This window comes from Cryptomeria japonica, chromosome 3, assembly GCF_030272615.1.
Source record: "Cryptomeria japonica chromosome 3, Sugi_1.0, whole genome shotgun sequence".
Lineage (NCBI taxonomy): Eukaryota > Viridiplantae > Streptophyta > Pinopsida > Cupressales > Cupressaceae > Cryptomeria > Cryptomeria japonica.
The window spans coordinates 231906374-231922398 of record NC_081407.1 but is presented as its reverse complement, the minus strand read 5'-3'; the positions used below and the strand labels follow the sequence as shown (position 1 = coordinate 231922398).

The 16025-nt window shown below is 35.1% G+C and overlaps 1 protein-coding gene across 1 annotated transcript in view; it reads right to left on the bottom strand.

Annotated features, from left to right (window-relative positions):
* Positions 1-15274: 15274 nt before the first annotated feature.
* The window catches only part of LOC131048761 (ribulose bisphosphate carboxylase/oxygenase activase, chloroplastic), a 211590-nt gene continuing 210839 nt past the window's right edge, over positions 15275-16025 (bottom strand). The window contains exon 12 of the mRNA XM_057982829.2: positions 15275-15702. Coding sequence (XP_057838812.2) covers positions 15595-15702 — 108 coding nt within the window. The 3' untranslated portion in view covers positions 15275-15594. The remainder of the gene's footprint in view (positions 15703-16025) is intronic.

The window sequence follows — 16025 nt, the reverse complement described above, 5'->3', positions numbered from 1 at the left end:
CACATGAGATTGCTTTGGAGCAGCTCGAAATCTATCTACCATACACACTACTTGTACTATATCAAGTCTAGAGGTAGTTAGGTACAACAATATTCCAATCAAAGATCTATACATAGTCCAATCAACATTGGGCAACTCATCATCTTTTCTTAGTTTGCATCTAGTCACCATGGGGGTACTAACCGGATTACTATCTTCCATTTGTAACTTCTTCAACATGTCCTTAGCATACTTGGTTTGTGAGAGGAATATACCTTTACTTAATTGTGATATTTGCAAACCAAGAAAGTAGGACAACTCTCCCAACAATGACATTTCAAACTCTGATTGCATTTGATCAACAAACTCTTTACATGAGACATCCTTATTTCCAACAAAGATAATGTCATCTACATACACAACAACTCTGATCATGAGATTACCATCTGTTTTGATATACAAGTTGCTATCAGAACATGTCCTTTTGAAGCCTTGGTGATGTAGATACTTGTCTAGCTTGGAGTACCATGTTCTAGGTGTTTGTTTCAACCTATACAATGTCTTCCTTAGTATGCAAACAAGGTCTTTATCCTCATGCAATTAAACTCCTTTAGGCTATTCAATATACACCTCTTCTTCAAGATTTCCATTTAGGAATGAAGATTTTACATCCGTTTGATATACTTTATAACCTTTGTATGCTGGAAATGCCAAGAACATTCTAATGGCCTCAAGTCTTGCAATAGGGGAAAATGTCTCTTCAAAATCTATGCCCTCAATTTGTGAGTATCCTTTGCATACAAGTTTGGCCTTGTTCCTTATCACCTTGCCATCTTCATTCATCTTATTCCTATAGACCCACTTTATTTCCATGACATTTTTATTAGCTGGCCTTGGTACTAAATCCCAAGTTTTATTCTTTTCAATTTGTTGCAACTCTTCTTGCATTGCCTTCACCCATTTCTCACTCTTTCTAGCTTCATTGTAGTTTCGTGGTTCCATTTTAATCATGAGACAAAAATTCTCCTGTTCATTGTTCTTTGCATGCCTTCTCCTTGTTTGTACACCTTCATTCTTATTGCGAATGATCTGATCTTCAATATGATTCTTCTGCACATATATGTTTGGGGGCTTGTTAGTAACTTCTTCTTCACTTTCAGCTTGCTCTTCCTCTTCATCACACGGTTCCTCAATCTGATTTACCATATTTTGCTTTCCTTTATGCAAGTCCTCATCAACTCTCACTTTTTTCTTTCAACAACTTTCTTTAGGCGTTTCTTGAAACATTTGTATGCCTTGCTTTGAGTAGCCTAAAAAGATGCCTTCATCACACCTTGCATCAAATCTTCCTAATCCATCCTCATCTCTTCTAATGAAACATTTACTTTCAAAGACTTTGAAGTACTTGATTGACGGTTTCTTGTCATACCATAGCTCATATGGAGTCATTTTGTTGTTCACTGTTAGTTGAGCCCTGTTTAAGATGTATAATTTTGTATGGACAACCTCCTCCCAATAAACATCGGGCAAATTTGACTCATTTAGCATTGTTCTAGCCATATCTTTGATTGTTATATTCTTTCTTTCCACAACACCATTTTGTTGTGTTGTTCTAAGAGCATAATATTGTCTTTTAATTCCATGTAACTCATAGTAATCTTCAAATTCATTTGATGTGAATTCACCTCCTCAGTCTGATCTCAAACATTTAAGCTTGTACCCACTTTCTTTGTCAACCATTTTTCTAAAAAATTTGAATCTTTCAAATGCTTGTGACTTATCCTGCAGGAAGGTAACCCACATCATTCTTGAAAAGTCATCCATGAGCAGCATGAAATACTTTTCACCATTTAGAGATCTTGTCTTAGTAGGACTACATAAATCGGTATGCACTAGTTCCAATGGCCTTGTAGTTGAGTATTCCTTTGTCTTGAAGCTTACCCTAGTTTGCTTGCCTCTTTGACACTCATCACATATGGTGTTTGCTGGCTTGATAATCTAAGGCAAGTTTCTTACATAACCTTTTTTGCTTACCTTGACAAAGTTGTCAAAGTTTATGTGACCTAGCCTTCTATGCCACAACCAACTCTCATTTACTTGTCCCATCATACATTGTGACCCATAGCATTCCTTCAAATTGTACACATTTCCATCAGTCATCTTACCTTCTGCAACTAGTTTACCATTGTTTTCTTTTCTAATTTCACATCCCTTAGAGTCAAATGTAAACTTGTAGACTTTGTCACACATCTGACTTACAATAAGTAAATTGTGTTTTATTCCTTCCACATAGTATACATTATGACCTTTCATCTTTCCATCAATGCTCAATGTTACTTTATCTTTTATCTTGATTGAGGAATTCTCATAGAATCTGATTTAACCTCCATTCCAATCCTCAAATTTTATAAAAGTTTTCTTATCTCCAGCCATGTGGTTGGAGCATCCACTGTCAACAACCCAAATATTCCTTCTCTCAGCATGCAAGGCTGTTTGCACAATCAAAATTGATTCCTTTCTCTTTTTCTTTTTCTACCCACACTTGCTTGGTGTCTTTTCTCTTCTCTACTGCAACATTCTAATCAAATGTGTTTTTTGGTTTCACATTTGTTGTTATCTTTTGTTTAGAAGTTCTTGATTGACAGTTCTTTGCTATATGACAATAGTTTTGACAACAGTAGCACTTTAAATTTATATTAAATGATGAACTAGATGGTTTGCCACTATACATAAATGTTTTTCTTCTACACTCATAGCTTTTATGGCCAAATTCATTACAATGATAGCATATAACATTAATATCCCTTAAGAAAACAAAAGGATTATTGTTTTCATAACTTGGAGGAGGTCTATGCATAAGTCTACATTCTAAAATTTTATGTCCATATAAATTACATTTATAACAATAGCCATGAAATGGAGAAGCGTATCGGTTATTATTGTTGAAAGTATTCCTCATTGGCCTTCTTGGAGCAGCATGTCTCGATCCTCTAATCTTCTTTCTCAAGTCCTTGACTTTGGTGAAACCATCATCATCTAGCTTCGCCTTTCCTTTAGGATCAACATGATTGTTTCTTGTAGTAGCAACATCATTATTTTTATTTGGAGATTTGCTAACTGTGAGAGTTTGCCCATGACCATTCTTGCTTGAAGATACAAAATGTATGTCTTTATTTGATGGATCCATGTTGGTAGAACATTGGCCAACATCAAATCCTATGCTCGTAAAGTCCTTTGAATGCTTTTGCTTCTTCAACATATCATCCAATGCATTTGTGTTGCTCTCATATTTTTGTCTTAGTTGAAGGTCTTCCTTACATTTTTCTACTTGATTTTTCAAGTTTACAACCTCTACTTCTAACTCATCGCATCTCCTTTCCTTGGCATCAAGGTTTGATTTCATCACTTCATGCATCCTTTTGGCATCTTCCAATTGTGTCTTCAAATTAGTAATATTTTTCTTTGACTCTTCAAGACTTTTATTTAATCGGTTTTGTTCCTCTGTAGCAACATTCTTATGTTTTTTATTTTCCTTCCTTAACCTCTTAATCTCTTCAAGTGCACACACCAACTCTCCTTCTAAATCAACTTCAACATCAATCTCATCTTCTTCATCGTTTCCATATGAGTTGTGATTTTCAGATTCAATCCCACACTCTCTGCTTGATGTTTGTCCTTCATCTAATTCTTCTTGTGTCATGAAAAGGTTGACTTCTCTTTCATTCTCACTGCTGCCCACATCTGATTCACTTTCCTCATCAGTAGTATTGTTGTTAATTGCGCAAAGGCTATTCTTCTTCTTGGTTTCTAGAGTTGCTTCACTTTGTGTTTACCTTTTTCTTCAGCTTTATCTTATTTCTTGTCATAGGGGCACTTGGCATAAAAGTGTCCTATCTTGCCACAATTGAAACATTTAAAAGGGAGCTTACCTTTGTATTTTCCCGAACCTTTCTTGAGCTTCCTGACAAATTTTTCTTCAATAGTATCAGAGTCCTTTTCATCAATAGCATTTGCTTCTTCTTTTCCTTTCTGAGTTGTTTTTAAGGCGAATTCTCTTTTAGATGTTTCAGCGTTGACAGTCCTCATTTCATAGGTAGATAGTGAACCAAATAGCTCATCCATAGAAAAGTATTTTGAGTCCTTATATTTTTCAATGAAAAAGACCTTTGTGCCATACTTTTTTGTCAATGATCTCAACACCTTCTTGACAATTACTTCATCTGAAAAATCCTCTCCAAGTTCTCTTATAGCATTAACAATTTCATCCACTCTTTGAAGATAATCAACAACCTTCTCTTCTTCCTTCATCTTTAGTCCTTCAAACTGACCTCAAATATTTTGCAGTTTAGCCTCCTTTACCTTTACATCTCTTTCATAGATTATTTGCATCTTGTTCCATGTCTCTTTTGCAGATGTGAGGTGCATAACTTTGACAAATTTTGTATCAGATAGGCCACTTAGGATAGCATTCTTGGCTTTAGCATTGCACTCATATTCTCTTTTTGCATCTAGGTCTGTAGGAGGAACTTTAAGAACAATATAGCCATTTTTAGTTGACATCCATACATCAAAGCCTAAAGAGGATAAGTATGTTTCCATTCTTCTGCTCCAAAATGTATAGTTTGTGCCATCAAACATTGGTGCTTTAGCAGATGAGGATTCCTTTCTTGTCGTTGTGTTCATAGACCAGAATATACCCAAGCTAGAGAAAGCTTATCAATTAGGGAACTTGGTGCTTTGATACCAATTGAAGGAACACAAATGACCACTGAGAGGGGGGGGTGAATCAATGAATCTTTAAAACTTGAAATCCAACTATGAAAACAGTATTAGCAGAAATGCAAAGAGCATATTTATACAAAGGTCAACCACATAACACCAAATGTACAAGGAAAACCCAAGATGGGGAAAACCTTGGTGAGAAATACTGCTAGAGTCTACTACTCTAATCCAAGCTCACAATGGACAATTAAATTACAATGTTTATGGGCACCAACCCAAAGGAGCACCAACTCAAAGGAGCACCTACCCCTGATATGAGCACCCACTTGGATGATATACAATAGAAAATTACATCAACAAATTGAGCACCTTGTTACAATATGATTTTTTGTAACACAATGAAACTGATTGTTATGCATAGCTTGTTGCTTTGTTATGTTTACTCTCTAATATTTCCCCTCTGCTTACTGACCTCTGCTATTCAAATTTTGCCTCTAGCTTTCTACCCTTTTCTACTCTTTTCAAACTGTTGAAACATGGACTAGCTAGGACTCGAATCTAGGACCTTCCATAAGCTGTTGGAGTTCTCTACCACTGAGCTATTGACCCCTCTTGGACCAGTCCATCGTCGGTTCGGGTGTGGCTTATTTCCAACACCAACACCCCCCTTAAGCCACACCTCTCGTGTGCTTGGGGCTCCTAGCCTGGACCTGGCTCTGATACCATGTTGAAACATGGACCAACTAGGACTCGAACCTAGGACCTTCCATAAGCTGCTGGAGTGCTCTACCACTGAGCTACCAACCCCTCTTGGACCAGTCCATCGTCGGTCCAGGTGTGGCTTATTTCCAACACCAACACAAACAACTCTCAAATCTTTATTATCTTCTCATTCTATTCTCATGCCTTGTCCTTTGATCACTCTCTTGATTTTTCTTAGTTTGGATTGCTATTGTGTTTTCCACACTTCACTGTTCTCTCCTCTACATTCTTTTCAGCACACAGACACCCCTCATAATACACACCTCTCTTATTTTATTTTTCTATCTACATTTTTTCCAACTACACTGCACTTAGTGGTCATCTCAGTGCATTGAAGACTTTCCCTCCAAAAGGACAGCTCAGAAAGCTTCTTCTCGAGCTTCCAAGAAATCTCATTTGTAGGCTGATTGTCCATCCACATTAATTGCTTCTCCTTCCATTCTTAAATCAATTTCTGAGATCAGATTACTGCATTTAGTAATCCTCACCTGCCCAGTATCCTGATGTCTTGTCAATAGGGAAATTCTGATATTTCCGTGTCTGTGATATCTCATTGACTAAAGATTTTCAGATCTTCTTAGAGCCACTTAATAGTTGCAACAAGTTCTTCATTAAATGTAGTCTTCTTCCATCTCTACCTGTGATCCGTTCGGATAAGACTACAGTCTACCACATTTGGTGTGTTTATGTAACCCATCTCTGCACGCATAATCACTCCTTTCATCCAAATGGAAACTTATTCATCCCATGTATTCCACGTCCTCAGCATCTATGTCTGTGTCATCTGGTCAACCTAGGTCACCGCCCATGTGGACCTCTCACAAATCGGCAACACTGGTGAGGAGAGAAACATGTTGTTTTTGGTCTTTTCCTGGTGTTAGAGACATTTCACCAAGACTCCTCACAGTCACAACGAAGTAGAACTCATATCACTATAGCTTCAACTGGCTGACAAGAAGCAATTCGGGTCCTGCCAAAAGGCAAAGTCACATCGAAGAAGGAAGCTTTATCGACCAGATGCTTCTCCTGTCATACCGAAAAGAAAACTATGTCGACAAGACACATCTCATGTTATGCCGAAAAGGAAATATCATCGGCAAGACATGTTATATCTCACAGCGAAAGGGCCGATGTTAGTATAGTTCAAAAGGCTGACAAAAAGCAAAGTGAGTTTTGCCGAAAAGAAAAGTCTCACCGAAAAGAATCATTATCGGCCAGACTCACAACGAAAATAACTTATTGCTACCCTTTGTCGATGTGACAATTCCAGTGTCAAATTGAAATCGACACATCAACATGACGGAGAGATTCAACACGGTCTGAACTGGGTCTTACTGAAATGTGAAGTCATACCGACAAGGACACAATATCGACAAGACGGGTCAAAAGTGACACCAAAATAAGGATGTTGGTATACCACTTGATATCTACTAAGCCTGAAGGAAGTCTTGTCGAAGAGAGAAGTCCCATAGAAATACATGTTGACAAGACACATACACAGTCACTCCGAAATAGGGATGCGGTATAACATTTGGAGTCTGTAGAGGCCGAAAGATGTCTCACCGAAGGGTAGTCACAACGAACTACAAGGGTGTCGAAGAGACTTGAGGAAACTCACACCGAAAAGCAAAGGCGCGCAAAGAGTAACTACAAAGACACTGTTTAGCAGCAAGAAAGAGCTCCAATGCATTGAGCCAAATCTGAACCAGCGTGAATCTGAACCAACACTTCTCCAATTCGAACCAGCACATGTACAACTCATCTCTTCTGCAACTCGCCATCTCTTCTGTAACTCGACACGATCAACTTGTATTTGAACATGTTGACATTAATGACTACAATTCGCCAACAACATGTAATGGAAAATAAACCATGGATTTATCTCATGTCTATGCACTTTTAAATGAGTTCAAATTGACTCATTTGAGTTCATCAATGTTAAGTTGATTGAGGTTGCATGTGTGTCCTACAAGCAAGAATACAATAATACACACACAATGATTTAAAATGCTTATGTCCCTCATTTCATAGTGTGGTATTGCTTATTGTACGCAATACATGCTACATCGATTATTTGGAGCAATATTTTGGTTATATATTGTGTATGCTTTAAAAGTATAAAATATTCAAAGCCTTGTGTTCCCTTTGCTACCTTGGCCCTAATTTAGCCCATTGTTGATAACCTGTCAAAGAATATTTTCAATGGGTCCCCTTCATCAAAGTCATGTTGGTGGATGTTTTTTTTTTTTTTTCCTCCATATTCTTGTCATATGCTTAGAAGTCTCAAAATGCAAAAAAAATTCTAAGTGTCAAGTTTCATGCCTTCTCAAAGGTCCAAGTTTTTCATTATTCATCTACCAGCAGTCCTTATTCATCTACTATGTTTTAATGATTTGCCTACCTAGTCTTTCCTAGTCTCTATTTCTTCTGACCTATCCTATGCCCAATTCTTAGCAAGCTCCCTTTTCCTTCTTCCACTCTTCCACATTGCTGGTATCAAGTATTCCTTTCTCCCAATCCTCAAGCACATTCACCACATTTTGCAAATTTTTGGGCATCTCCATGTACTCCTTAAAGTGCATTGTGCACTTGCTTGTCCTAAAACTCACACCACTCCCTCTACGTAGTTTTCTCAAGTATCTTAAACTTATTTTCCCTACCCACACATCTTCTAATAGTAATGGGATGCAAAAAGATGCTTGTAAATGGATGTCTCCATGGAAGTTTATATTTATTTAGAGGTATGCTTGAACCGAGTTGTGGATCCTCTCTTGCCACATTTGCAAATATGAATCTAATAGTAATTTGATGAAAATGTAACAACTAATTCATTGCAAAGGTTTTATGATGCTCTCTCCTTTGTCTCACATGGGTTCTTGGTGTACTAAGATGGATCATTAAGCATGTCTAGTTACATGAAATATTATTTTTGTTTTTTTTGTGTACACACATCTAGTTGCATTTATGTTTTACAGGTGTATCATTTTCTTCCTTGCAACTTGTGACTCAATTGCCCAATGGAATGAACAATGATCTAATTGTAAAATGTCAAACACTCTTCAAATTCCACATGTTTTCATGATTAATTCATATAACTCAAGGATTACCCAAGTGATCTCATATAACTAAGATTGTTAGAGCATCATGTCATGCATGACTATATATTGCACATGTTTATGAAAGGTTAGGTGGATTTACTTGAATAGATATTGTAATGTTGTCATCTTAAGGTGCATTTGTAGGGATTTTATTTGCTTAATAAGAGATTTTACAAGAAGGTAGTTAGTATTTGACCAAGTGACAAATCTTTAGGCCAAGTGTATACTGGATATACCACTACTTTGTTTAAATCTTGTTCATCATACTTTGATAGATATCTTGTTAATAAACTATGCTAAAAATCTATACCAATTTTTTCAAATTTTCACTCTTCTCAATGTAAGCATTTTGTCAAACAACTTATCTGCAACCATTTGTGAAGAATTTTCTTATTGTCATTGTTTGAAAACGTGTCTAATGGTTTTTGGAAAGAATTTACATTATAAAAACATTTATTTCATCCATAGGCTTAATGAATTACATGGGCATTCAACATATATTTGTTTGAAACAAAAATTGGAAGTTCGACAATAAGCTACTCACAATTACAAAAGAATAAATGATTTATTCTTGCCTTAACCAACAAATTAAACACTTAAGAATGAATTATGAAGAGTACACACTCAATAGTTTTGGTCTTGAATAATTATAAACTACCTCTAGAGACCACTATGATAGAGATGAAACACCGATCAGTCACTAAATTCTCACAACCTGCTCCTATTCGTTGCGACCTCACAAAACTTCCTTCGAGATGTAAAGCGACCACTAGAGGTCACCCAAGCTCATATCTCCCTCTCTAGAGGTCGTGATTAGGTGTGTGAAGTTTTGGCAACTAGCAAGTAAGTTCCCACGCTAACATTGTGCCCCAAAACTTATGTAAACAATGTTACACAATCAATATATCACTCCACATCCCACGATTTCCAATGAAAACCTTATCTCCATCCTTGCCTATTCATAGCAACCAATAATAGGAGACGTCATCGCCCAAAAAAATCAATCCTCACACCCAACTAACCTCTAACAACTCTTCATGAAATGATGCTCATTGTCTCTCTTGGAAACTTCATGCAAATATACATGTTTCATGCAAGGATTTAATGATGAGAGATTTAATTCGTGAAGCACCAAGGTTGACTGAAATGGGTTTTTGTCCAATCAACCATAGAGCCCAAGAGTTTTTGTCCTAAGGTTTTTTGAACTAAAAGGAGAAGCTATCAAAGCTCTCCAAGAAAATAACAAGTAAAAAATTATAATATTGAATTGTTTTTTGGCTCTCAACCCCTTTCATATTCAATCTTTGAGAGAATATATATTTTTTAATTCATTTTCCCACTCATAAAGTGAACCACTTTATTATAATAATCAAGGTTCAACATTTCATAAAAATTAATAATCTCAAGAAATTTAAGATTATTTAAAATCTAATTAATTAATTATACCTTAAAAATACATGACTTAGTCTACAGGAATAAAATAGGCTAACAATCATCAATAAATGATTTATTCAAAAAAATAGGGACATTATAATTATCCCTTCCCAAAGATTGCTTATCTCCAAGCAAAATAAACTTGTATGCAAATATTAGGATCCCAAATGAATCTAAAGAATGCTCCGCATAACCTTGTCGCATCATTATGATATAACAAAGTCTAACAACTCTATCAATCTTTGTTATGCTATGAAACAATCCCCCTATCATGACAATACCGACACCCCAAAGCCAAATTGGGAGTTATCATTCCCAATAACTAATGGCTTTTGCTGAAACACTCTTATTACAACTGGAATACCCGTGGGCCAAGCTTTTGTTTCTTTATCCTATATCTCAACATAATAACCATCTTATAGAAACAAATTGGGAGACCTACAAGATTCAGATTCTTCTATAGAAGGGAGCACCTCATACTAGAATGATCTATGTAATCTCTTATACCAACCCTTCACCCCTCTTATGTATCATGAGAAACATTGGTAGATCAATTGTATGCAGGTTGAAAGAAAAATGATGAGCATACCTCACAATGCAGTCAATGCGAAATTCATTAACTTGCTCCATTGGAAATTTTGAGCAATCATTTGGATTCAATATCTCACCATTCTCATCACATGAATCATGTGGTGATCCACAAATCAAATTATGAAGAGAGAATTTTGCATTAAAAATGGAAGATGTATCATCATGCAAAATTTACTTATCAAGACCAAGAAAATTGCACTTATGATGCTTTTTCCAAATGCTATCATCATATCAAATCTTTGTGATACTATGATGAAGGTCTGAAAGCCCTCTCAATCCACACATGCAAATCATCTAAAGGTTTGACTTAAAATCTGATAAGGGTATTCTCCTAACCCAAAACATAGATAAAATGCAGATAATCAACAAATCACTTCTCATTAAACTTAACCAAAGGTTCAACATGGCTTCATACAAAATCCTAAACTACCCCCAATCATATTTCTCCATCTTCAAACTTGTCATCTCTTCAAAGACAAATTTCTTCTTCCCCTCAAACTTTCAAAAAGTATGAAAATAGGAATCCTAAAATGAATGCTGAAATTTGCCCTTTTAACCACCATAGTTACCACCCCAAAGTCACGCCCAAACAAGGGAAAGACATCTTATGAACTTAGAAATTGCACTCAAAGCTTCTGGATGCTTTACCAAGCATTTCAATCCACTGTGCCACCAACTCCACTCAACAGGACCCCAAAATAGAAATTGCTTAATAACTCATTCTTGGGTGCCCACTTTTAAATATTTAACATTAAGGTAAGTATCTTAGAGTCAAGGCAAGTTGTAACTCCCATTTCCCATACCGAAAATGAAATATTCCAAATTTGAGCTTGAATATGCCAATTTCAAATTTGAATCTCCTATCCACCATTGGTGCTTCTACATCAAGCAGAGCTATTGTACTCATTGAGTAATTCTTCATTACTCTTGAGCTCATTAATTCCTTCAATCATTTGTTTGACCTCAATATTTCATGTATCATATTCCCGTTCCTTCAATGTGGCTACAATAGGTAACTGATTTCTTGATTTGCATATAGAAAAGTTTGATAAACTTAACTCAAGCTCGTCAACTTCTTTCTCCCTTTTTGTGGATGCTCTATAAGGCTTCTTTGCAAACTTGATGCTGTGGTCTCTATTCGAAAGAAAATGTAGGTAATCTACTTTGATTACTTCTAAAACATGTTTGATAGTTTGCAAATTCGATTTAGTGGCTCCAACCATTGAACCCTTCTATCAAGTTGAGTTGTCTAAAGCACTCAATGAACTTGTGTGTGCTATAAAAAATATTAACGTTTGGACAACCTTTTCCTCAATGCCCAACAATTGATTCTTCATAACTTGCAATACACTAGGTCCATAATCATAATCAACATCACACAATAAAATTTCAATTTGGCTTAACATAATTTTCAATATCAGCTACCTCTTTATTATATACCAAATTCTTGAATTGAATTTAGGATAGCTCTATGCTCAAACAATGAGATCATCAAATACATTCAGAGCAAACTCTGAATCAACATATCCTTCAACCTTAGCATTGTTATAAGGACTCATGCACTCCTTTCCACTTGAAGATGCACATGAAAAATTTGCTTCATCCTCATTTGTGGATGCAACATAACCTTTAGGATCATATTCCTCTTTTTTTCTTTCCTTGCAAACTTCTTGAAGTGATGGTATTAAAGCATTGAAATTTTCAACAAGCTTAACATTAGCATGCTCCTTTATTGATATGCCTAGAAGGCCAATTTGAAAATCTTCTTGTTCTATCTCTTTTTCAATCTCTCCTTCTACGACTAATGATTATTTCTCTAACAACTTCACTTCTTCATCCTTGAATAGGTAGTTAGCCTCCCAAGTTTCTTCATATGAAAAGTAAAGATTTATTCTCCTAAGTTTATTCCTATTGCTTTCATTTTCCTTTGTCCCTTCTTTCTTTTCAATTGATGGGTTGTGTTCCAACATCTCAAGATGCTCTAGTAAAGTGATTATATTATTCTAATATTCTAGGAAGGCTTGCAACATTTCTGTCATGAGTTTCTAGTTTGTCTATATCTTCACACTAAAATGTATAAGCAATGGTCACTTATCAAAAGCAATCTAAAAATTATTTTTCTATGCTTAACCCCTCAAACTAGAGTGACATGCAACTCTAATACCATTTTAACGACTAGTGTCAAAACTCTATACCAAATGTTGCAATTTTCCACTCTTTCACTGTTTAAGCATTTTGTCAAATAGTTTATTTGCAACCCTTTGGCAAGAATTTTTTGATTGTAATTGTTTGAACATGTGTCTAAAGGTTTCTGGAAGGAATTTGCATTACAAAAGCATTTCATTCATCAATAGGCTTAATGTGTTACATGGACATTCAACATATATTTTCTTGAAACAACAAATGAAAGTTTGACAATAAGCTATTCACGGTTACAAAGAAATAAATGATTTATTCTAACCTTAACCAACAGATTAAACACTTAACAATGAATTATGAAGACTCTCGACTCAATGGTTTAGGTCTTGAATAATTCCAAACTTCCTATAAAGACCACTATGACAGAGATGAAGCACCAATTAGCTATTCAATCCGCATGACCTACTCCTATTGGTTGTAACCTCATGCCACTTCCTTGGAGATGCAAGCTGACCACTATAGAGGTCTCCCAAGCTCACATCTCCCTATCTTGAGGTTGTGATTAGGTGTGTGAGGTATTGGCAACCAGCAAGCAAGTTTCCAAACAACATTGTGCCCCAAAAATTCTATAACTAATGCTACAAGAACAATAAATCAATCCACATCCCATGATTTCCTATCAAAATCCCACCTCAAACATTGCCTACTAATAGCAGACAACAATAAGATACTTGTCACTTAATAAAATCAATCCTCATACCTAACTATCCTTCAACAACTCTTCAAGAAATGAAATCCACTCTCTTTTGTAAACCTCATGCAAATATATTGATAATTTGTCTTCCTTGCAAGACTTTACAAATTAAATTTCCAATCATTAAATACCTACATGAAACTTGTATGATTCCACTTGCAAATCAACTAGGAAGGAATCTTGCACCACTAAATCCAATCTAATCCAATGGATACACTTGAGAATCTTGTGTGAAGCCACCTAGGTTGGCTAAAATGGGCTTCTATCCAATCAAACAAGAAGCCCAAGGGTTTTCGACATAAGGTTTGCTAAACTGAAACCAAAAGCTCTCAAAGATCTCCAAGAAAATAACAAGTCAAGAATAATAATAATGAACTACTTTTTGGCTCTCAACCCCTTTTATATCTATGTTTGAGAGAATAATTTTCTTTTATTCGTTTTTCCGCTCACCAAGTGGCCCACTTTATAATTTCCCATTGACATAATATAAAATGACTTTATTAAAATAATCAAGGTTTAACATTTAATTACTTAAATATTAATAATTATGAGAAGCTTAAGATTATTTAGAATTTAATTAATTAATTATTCCCTTAAAATTACACGACTTAGTCTATAGGAATAAAATAAGCTAATGATAACCAATAAATGACTCATTCAAAAAAAATGGGGACACTACATCTTATTAAGGATACCTTGAGGAAGTACCCTTGCAAGTTTAGCTAAGTACAAAGATGAAGGTAAGAATACCTACTCGCAAGAATCGGTCCATGCATGCCATTCTCTGATCATGAGTTCTATCCATCACCTATGTTGGCATTCCTTGGCTTGAAATTTTGGTGCAAGTCTTTAGGATTTGTAGGGGTATATGTTTCATAACAAACATGTCATATACTCTATAATAGGTACCTATTCTCCTGATGGAATTGTTTATAGCTTACATTAGGGGGCATTTATTATTCTATATTTCAATCTTTATAGCATAACAATACACTACTCTAAGGAAACTCTTTAAGTGAAAATCATAGAACTAACTTAAATCTACAAGATGTCATCAAGCAATAAAGAAAAGCTAGTTTGGAAGAAGTTACAAGAGCCAAATTTGGAAAGTTGGTTCATGGTGGGTGAAGGAATTACAAGAATTAACAAAAATAACTATCAAAGAATTGGGTTTCCTCATAAAATTTATATTCAAGGCCAAATTACTAGGAAAAAGGGACTAGTACTTGAATGGAAGATAAGAATAAGTACCATTATGCCTTTTTTTAAAACAATGGGATAGCAAATATAAATAATATTTAAATTCAAGAAAAGAAAAAAAAAACACAATGACTATGCATTAAAAAACTAACATTTGAGTCCTCAAATACATGCCAATGAAAGAATGATTGATTCTATTGATATTTGATAATTATAATCATAGTGTAGACAATTACAATTTAAAAGTCTCCTGGAGACAAGAAGTGGGAACTAGAATGGGAATGCAACCATGGAGGTCCTATGATGGTTGTTTCTCTTCTTACTAGGAGTTTGTTGGGCTTCAATAAGAAAGGATTTTGCTAGAAAAGAACTTATAATCCTATGATGGCTGTTTCTCTTCTTACTGGTAGTTTGTTGGGCTTCAATATGAAAGGTTTTTGCTAGAAAAGAATTTGTAAACTTCATGCAAAAATTAGAAACTTACAGGTTGTGGTGCATATCATTTATTTTATCCCTCTTAGCTCTTATAAATGAAATATAAGCATTTGAGAAAAATAAACAAGCTCTTATAAATGAAATATAAGCATTTGAGAAATTAAAAAACGAAGGAATTTATATGATATAGGAAGAGAATGATGTAGGAAGTTTCCTAATTTTCAAGGGAAACTTCCAGGATACATATTGATGTAAAGAAATTTCATATCAAGTCTCCTGACATCTAAAGACATACGCATATACTTCTCCAAGGTGGAGATGAGTTTCTGGTAGAGAAGACGAGTATCAAGGGTCAAGATACTAGTCTCTAGGTAACTATAGTTTAAGGTAATAAATATATACAAACAACTCTGACTTGAAATTTTAATAGCATTGAATTATTTTTAAAATAACTCTAATAAAAATAATTATTATGATGCTCTAAGTCTTGGAATTCTTCATGTAGTCTTCTGAAAGTCGCATTTTCATAACCATTTGTTGTTCCTCAATAAGGGACTGGCCTGCTTCCATAAGATTTTCAATTGTTTGCTGTCAAAAAAAAATACAACAATGAACGAATGTCATTTCAATTTTCATGCCAAAACACCATGCATTTTGACTTTATAAACTTTTACAGAAAAAGAAACAGCTCATTGAAATTCAAAACATCCATATTTGTATGTTTTGAACATGTCACTATCATCCACTCTTACATTAAATACAAAATGCATCTTCACGTCATAGGGAAATTCATCAATCTACAAACACATCGGACCTGAAGATTCTTATTACTATATCCTTCAAAATTCAACATCTTGATTAGTTGTTCAAGACAATTGTCACATTCATGCAGAAATTAAGGATTAAAATTC